General features: G+C 36.8%; 1 protein-coding gene across 1 annotated transcript in view; it reads left to right on the top strand.

Annotated features, from left to right (window-relative positions):
• The window catches only part of ADGRG4 (adhesion G protein-coupled receptor G4), a 106,836-nt gene that overhangs the window by 42,352 nt on the left and 56,025 nt on the right, over nucleotides 1-8,459 (top strand). The window contains 3 exon segments of the mRNA XM_006774702.1: nucleotides 877-1,040; nucleotides 2,581-2,713; nucleotides 5,023-5,141. Coding sequence (XP_006774765.1) covers nucleotides 877-1,040; nucleotides 2,581-2,713; nucleotides 5,023-5,141 — 416 coding nt within the window.

Raw genomic sequence — 8,459 nt, 5'->3', positions numbered from 1 at the left:
CCTATTCTTTCATAATATATCTTTTAGTAGAAAGAATATTTAGAAATGAAATACTAGGTCTTTGTTACCTTGCTTAAAGTTTAGTTTCCTCATCTGTAGAATGGGATAATAATAGCACTACCACATAAGGTTGTTGTGAGGATAGCATGAATCAAAACATGTGAAGCAAGAATTCCATAAATGTACCAGGCCAGTGTGGCTCAGTGGTTGAGCGTCAACCATGAACCAAGAGGTCACCAGTTCCCTATCAGGGCACATGCTCTGGCTGTGGGCTCTGTAGGGGGCATGTAGGAGGCAGCCAATCAATGTTTCTATTTTACTATCTCTCTCCCTTCCTCTCTCTTTAATATCAATAAAAACATTAAAAAAGAGAAATTTATAAATGTTAGTTACTATCATTATCATTATCATTAATATTATTCTATGATAGAAATAGGTTTTTTGTAGAACACATCTTTATAGACTAATTGAGCATGTGCTTATTTGCCTTATTGCAGTAATGATGGATAAATTGGAGACCAGAAAGATAAAAGGTTTTCTCTAAAGTAATAAATCCTGAATACTTCACCTCTTCTATTAATTATCACGAACTTCTAGAAAAATAGTATGGCTAACCAATTTCAACATAATGCAAATGTTCCTGACTATTCTTTTGAAAATGCATTTTGAGTTTTTTGTTTTGGATACGAGAAAATTTATCAGACAATTTAAAAATGCTGTCTTCCATAATTTCTTAAGATTTCCCATTTAATAGTGTAAAATATTTGATATTTATAAACTACCACTAAGTTATTTATACAGAATTGCATCACCACAGGCCAAGTTGCACACTGTTGACATAACTCTAATATCTTTTTTGTTTGTTCTGCTTTTTAGCTGTGTCTGTCAGGTCATCATAAAGGCCAACTCTTCTTTAGCACCCACTGAATTGATTAGCAGGATTAAAAGTAAAATACATGGCAACCTCATGCATGGAAACTTCACACAAGATCAATTGACGTTATTAGTAAAGTCTGAACATGTTGCAGTGAAAAAACTAGGTAATTTGGGTGGGGGTATTCCATATGAAATCACTGTCCTTCTTATAAAGCTCATAATGCATGCATAGTAAGACATCCTGAATTCAGAAGGGAGAGAAGTGATATTCATGTTCATTTCCACATCCTTTGTACCAACTTGCTCTGACAACCTTTCTATCTATCTATCTATCTATCTATCTATCTATCTATCTATCTATATCTATCATACTTAATTCTTTGTATCAGGCTTCTACAGAGAAACAGAATCAATAGGACATCTATCTATCTATCTATCTATCTATCAAGCCAGGGGGGTTAAGAGAGACTTTTGGTCAGCTCTGGATTTCAGCAGTAGCCAGTTCATCGATGATGTGGAATGATTGTCTCTCTTGCATAAATACCCAGAGACCTGGAGAGCTTCATTACACATAATAGCTGCCTAATAGATACTTGCTTTATTGATTGATTTAGCCAGCCTATTCATCTTGGAAAGTGATTTGGGAACAGTCCAGAATTTCTCTCATGGTCATTTTCTTTTTTGATTAGCAAGGCTTTAATGGTAAAAGAGAAAGACTATCAGGCCACGCCATCCGATGGCAGCTTTCTTCGTTTTCCCTAATAGACTGGGGTAAAAATATTGAGCTAACCCAAATAACACACATAGGCATTAGAACACACAATCCTTGGCAACAAACTAACTGGGTGGTGGAGGGCATGCTTCTATTGAGAATGAGAGTGAGATGAAAGGCAGAGCAGTATTGAAGCCACAAGCAGAGCCACCATGCAAATGATGCTAATGAATGTGTCTGGAGAATGAGGGTAAGGCCTTTTATTCTCACTCAGAGAGGAGATGGGGATGGCTGGGCAAAGCTGGCTGGGCCACTCTGTCAACACCTGAGGGAAAGATTTTTGGGATCAGGGTTATAAACCCAATGAGTCGTCAGTAAAAACTGGGAACTTATTACATAAACATAGTCCCAGTCATATCTCCCTTAAGGTGACAGCACTTGGCAGCAAAACTTTGCCATTAGCACCAACATCAGAACAGGCTTCCATCTGTATTGATGATGATGGATATATTGAGTTTACTGGAACCAAATCTACGCTAGATAGAGTCCATTAAGAAGCAAGGAGCTGTCCAGAAATATAAGCCAGCCTATCATTGCACCTCACACTATTAACAGTGGGTACCTGAAAAGGAGGGCAATTGGCAGGTGGGGACTTTTGATTTTTCACTCTACGCCTCTCTGTGTGGCTTAAATTTTTTTCAAGGCACATGTATCATTTTTAAAAACAAAAACTAAAAACCTGCTCTGTCAACTTGTAGTTTTAATGAAAAGGACTAAATGTGAGAGTGTATTGGGAGGCTTATATTTTAAGTAAAGAACCCATTTAATGCTATTTTCAGTGAATCCTGCTTTAAATGGCCTGCCTAAAAGAAAAGTTTCCTTTTTATTTGCTGACGTTTGTGCACAAGATAATAATGATGGGTCATAATGGATGTTCGTGATACTTTTAAGTGCCTTTTGCCCTTTAAAATGTGCATACATTTTCTCTGTAGAGCCAGGAAAGTGCAAAGCCGAAGAGACAACCTCTAAATACAAAGGGACATATAAGTGGCTCTTAACCGACCCTACTGATACAGCCCAAACTAGATGCATAAAAAATAAGGCTGGAAACGCTACTAGAATCTGGTATGTATTGGCCAAGTTCTAAATGCTAGTTCAAATGCACAAAGATCTGCTAATTAGGGGCGTGTTTCTATGTCATTTGCCTGAGCTCCTTCTCTCCCCCTTTACTGCCAATCTTTCTTTCTTTCTTTCTTTCTTTCTTTCTTTCTTTCTTTCTTTCTTTCTTTCTTTCTTTCTTTCTTTCTTTCTTTCTTTCTTGCCTATTTAAGAATATAATGCTACATAATAACATTCAAAAAAAATTTTCAAGAAGACAAAAGAGAACCTGCAACCCAGATACATGCCCTTAACCGGAATTGAACCCAACACCCTTTGGTGCATGGGCCGATGCTCTAACCACTGAGAACACCGACCAGAGCAAAAATTCCATTATTGATATGAGGACTGATTATCATTACATAAAACTTAAATAAATGTCACTCAAAATCCCATCACCTGAACACAGCTGTTTTTAGGTAAGTATATTTTTTCATTTGGCTTTTGCTGCATTTTTTTAAGTTTTATGTAGTGATAATCAATCCTCATATCAATAATGGAATTTTTGCTCTGGTCGGTGTTCTCAGTGGTTAGAGCATCGGCCCATGCACCAAAGAGTGTTGGGTTCAATTTCGGTTAAGGGCATGTATTTGGGTTGCAGATTCAATCACTGGCCCCAGTTGGGGCCTGTGCAGGAAGCAACCAATCTCTCTCTCTCTCTCTCTCACTCTCTCTCTCCACCCCTTTCCTCCATCCCTCTAATCTCTCTAATAAATCAATGGAAAAAATATTCTTGGGTGAGTATTAACAAAACAAAAAAATAATAATGGAATTTCTGCTTTCACTCAATGGCTTATCAATATTTGCCATGTTTTACAGTCATCTTTCATTTTTTTCAAAATATGTAGGTTGTGTGTGTGTGTGTGTGTGTGTGTGTGTGTTTGACAGCCATCCTCTTAATGACCATTTTGAAAAACTGCCTCAGAAACTAACTCGTTGATGGGCCATAATAATTTACTAAACCACTCTTCTATTGTAGACCTTATAATTTTCCTTCTTAAAATCGTCAGCCCCTCTTCTATTACTCTCTGCTGTTAATGGTTTATGCATTAAGTGGACATAGCAAAGGAGCAGCCAGTTTTGACAGAAGCTTTAAAAGCTCTCCTTTGGAGGGCAACATCTTGAATTGTAGTCTATCTCTTACTCCCTACATCTAATCAGTCAGCAAATCATGCAGCTTTTTAAAAAGTTCAAATTCAGAACTCACATCTAGCCTTTCCTTTACAACCACACAGCCACTACCCTGGTGCAGGACCTTAATATATCTTGCCCACTATTAGAGCAGTTTCCTTATTTTCTAATTGCCCATTACCCACCAGCTATACTCCATACTGCTGTCAGTGTGATTTTTCCTAAAGTATGGTTGCCATCATGCCACCTTCTTACTCTGGTTTCACATTGCCTCAAGAATTAAGTCCAAACCCGCAGGCTCCCTTCTTTAATGGATTCCAGCCAAAAAGGGCCATTTGCCATTGTGAACTCAATAGGTGTTTCCTCATGTCTTTTTTTTGTTTGTTTCTTTTGCTTATGCCATTTGCTCTGTTACTGCTGCTGGTGGTGGGGCTTTTTCCAACTCTGTACTTTCAGCACCAGTTTAGCTCAAAAGTTGCAAGTAAGTTTTCCTTGCTTGGTGGTTTGATACATTCAATTTTGTTTATATTGCTGTTCTTATCCCATCTTGCCTATTAAATGTAGTTACATTTACAGTCTTAAACCACCAAGTTACAAGCTCCTTGAGGGAGGAGACCTTGCCCTGTTTGTCTTCACTACCTGCTACCAGTCCTAGAACACAGTAGGTGCTCAATAAATGTGTTAGTTAACTTGAATTGAAGTGGTTTGAATTGGATGAAGCATAGTGGAGGGTATACCATGAGGGTCAATGAGATACAGAGGTTGCTATACTAGTTGCCTTGAGTAAATTAATATGCTAAGATAGAGACCACATTCTAACAGAAAAGGGTTTAAGAAGGGAAAATGAGGGTAAGGAGACCTGTCTAGAAGGGCAAATTCTCTGCCTTGACTCTTGGTTCACTTGACATTGCCATGCCACATTGCAGGCTTTCTTGCCTGCTTATATTTCCTTTCTAAGAGCAAAATTTTCTTCACTTTACAAACACTGGGCTTCCTCCTTTGCTGTCTCATCCAGGAGGCTGAAAGTGGGCAAAGAGGGGAGGTATGCCAAAGATAAACCCCAATCCTTCACCATTTGCTTTAAGACTATTCTGGCCTCATCTTCCAATGAGATAATTCTTGTTCCTCCCTCCTCTTTTTTTCAGCTCAATCAGTATGGATACTGGCAAATCTCAGTGGGAAAAACCAAAGTTTAAACAATGCCAATTGCTGCAAGACCTTCCTGATAAGATTGTGGATCTTGCTAATATTACTATCAGTGATGGTAAGACTGTTCTGTATACAGAGAAGAAATAATGGAACCTCAGTTAGTCTACTTGACCTGAGATCAGAAAGAGAACAGGGAAACCTCACATAGGAAAATCTACCTTACAAAAATCTAGTCTCAGAAATTAGGTAGTCCATGTTGGTTCAGGTAAGAGTGGAGCACAACAAGCTAAGACTATCAGTGCTTTTTGTTTTATAATTTTTATTTTATTTTAAAAATTTGGCTAATTATTATTTTTAATTTTATTTAAAAACATTTGAATAGATAATACTTCACATAGTTTACTATTGAAAAAACACACAAAAATACAGTGAAATATCTCCTTTCCAGAGCCATTCAGTTAATATCCACAGAGATATCTTATGAATCTATAAGGAAATTTATATATGTGTATGTATATGTACCACACGATACATACATGTATATTATCCCTCCCCTTTGTACAAAAAGTGGAGCATGCATACATGCTGCTCTGAACCTTGCTTTTTTCTCTTAACAATATATTGAAAAAATTATCATATTAGTATATGAAGAGCTTTCTCACTCTTTTTTCCACGGCATTGGACTATACTGCATATATTAACATGTTTCCAATTGGATGGGCATTTAAGTTGTTAATAACATTTTGTTTTTTTAAACCTGCTGTAATGGATATCATTTATATGTCATTTTGTATAAATTCGGTATTATTGAAGCATAAATTCCTAAAAGTAGAATTGCTGGGTCAATCATACTTTTGATGGTGTCAAAATGCTCTCTGTAATAGTTGCATCAATTTATACTCCCACTTGCAAGGCATGAAAGTGCCTGTTTCAGAATCCTTTCATCAACACAGCATGGTATCAGACTTTTGTATCTTTGGTGATTTGATAAGCAGAAATTGATATACCGATGTACTTTAAAAATTTTTATGGAGACACTCAAATATAATAAAATTCACCTATTTAATGTGTACAATTCTGTGGTTTTTAGTATATTCTCTAGATTGTGCAATCATGGCTACTAATTCCAAAACATTTGAATCACTCCAAAAAGAAACTTCCATACACATTAGCAGTCACTCTTTATTTCCCTTTCCTTTCAACCCCTGAAAACTTATAATCAACTTTGTTTCTTGCTTAATTTTATTTCATTTTTTGTAGTAACAACACATAACATGAGATCTACCCCTTTTGTTAAATTTTAAGTGTATAATACAAGACTATTGGCTATAATAGGTACAATGTTGTATAACAGATCTTTAGAACTTATTCATCTTGTTTAACTGAAATTTTATGCCTATTGATTAGGAACTCCCCATTTCTTCTTCCCTCAACCCCTGACAACCACCATTCTACCCTGTGCTTCTGTGAGTGCAACTATTTTTTAGATTTCACATAAAGTGAGATTATGCAGTGTCTGTCTTTCTGTGTCTGGCTTATTACACTTAGCATAATAGTCTCAAGATCCATTCATGTTGTTGCAAATGGCAAGATTTTCTGTTTTGTGGCTGAATAATGTTCCATTATATATACATCACATTTTTTCTTTTTTCTTTTTAAAAATATGTTTTTAATGGTTTTTTTTTAGAGAGAGAGAAACATCGATGTGAGAGTTAAAAATTGGTTGCCTCCCATACACACCCCAACTAGGAACTGAACTCACAACCTGGGCATGTTGCCTCCCCAGGAATCGAATTGGTGACCTTTGAGTGTATTGGAGGATGCTCAACCAACTGAGCCACATTGGGCAGGGCTACCCATTTATTTCTTGATGTACACTTAGGTTGTTTTTATATCGTGACTATTGTGAATATTTATATACTTATTTTAATTCTCACCCGAGGATATGTTTTTATTGATTTTAGAGAGAAAGAAAAGGAGAAGGAGAGAGCGAGAGAAACATCAATGTGAGAAACATTGATTAGTTGCCTCCTGTATGCTCCCTGACTGGGGGGTCAAACCCACAACCTGGGTATGTGCACTGACCAGGAATTGAACCTGAGACTCCAACCAACTGGGCCACACTTGTCAGGCACAGATATCTCTTTAATATAGTGATTTGATTTAGTTTCCTTTAGATATATACCCACAAGTGGGATTGCTGGATCATAGGATAGTCTATTTTTAATTTTTTTAGGAAATTCCATACTGTTTTTCATAATGGCTGTACCAATTTACATTCCCAACAACAGTGTATAAGGGTTCCCTTTCCTCCACGCCCTGGCTAACACTTATCCTTTGATAGAAACAATAGCCATTCTGGAAGTTATGAAGTGATATCTCATTGTGGTTTTGATTTGCATCTCCTTGATGATTACTGATGTTGAGCACCTTTTCATATACCTGTTGGCCTTTTATATGTCTTCTGAGAAATGTCTGTCCAAGTCCTTAGCCCATTTTGATCAGTTATTTGTTTTTGCTATTGAGTTTTAGTTTTTGTATAGTTTGGAGATTAACTTGTTATCAGATATATGTATGGTTTGCAAATATTGTATCCCATTGTGTATGTTGACTTTCCACTCTGTTGATTGTTTCTTTTGCTGTCAGAAGCTTCTTTTTATGTTATCCCAGTTGTTTATTTTTGTTGTTGCTGCTGTGCTTTTCATTACATATAATAAATATCAATGTCATGAGCTTTTGACTTATGTTTTCTTCAAGAAGGTTTAGAGTTTCAGATCTTACATTTGAGTCTTAAATCCATTTTGAATTGATTTTTGTGTATAGTGTAATATAAGGGTCAATATCATTGTTTTGCCTGTGGATATCCAGTTTTCTCAACACCATTTGTTGAAGAGACTATCCTTTTCCCATAGTGTATTTTTGGCACCCATGTGGAAGATCAATTGATGGTATATGGGTGGATTTATTTCTAAGCTCTCTATTCTGTTTCTTTCTTTCTTTCTTTTTTTACTGTAGTCTTTTATTTTTACTTTTAACTTCTTTATTGATTAAGGTATTACATATGTGTCCTTATCCCCCCATTACCCCATTCATGCCCTAACCCCCCTGTTGTCTGTGTCCATTGGTTAGGCTAATATGCCTGCATACAAGTCTTTTGGTTGATGTCTCCCCCTTACCCCCACACTCCCCTACTCTGAGGTTTGAGATTCTTTTTTTTTAAATTAAATCTTTATTGTTCAGATTATTACATTAGTTACTCTTTTTTCCTACCATAACTCACCTCCACCCAGTTCCCACCCCACCCTCCGCCCTCACTCCCCACCCACTGTCCTCATCCATAGGTGCACGATTATTGTCCAGTCTCTTCCCTCATCTCCACACCCCTTTCCTCCTGCCCAAGAATAGTCAGTCCATTCCCTTTCTATGTCCCTGC

This window comes from Myotis davidii, unplaced genomic scaffold (genome assembly GCF_000327345.1).
Source record: "Myotis davidii unplaced genomic scaffold, ASM32734v1 scaffold1208, whole genome shotgun sequence".
Taxonomy (NCBI): Eukaryota; Metazoa; Chordata; class Mammalia; order Chiroptera; family Vespertilionidae; genus Myotis; species Myotis davidii.
This window is presented reverse-complemented; position numbering and strand designations above follow the sequence as displayed.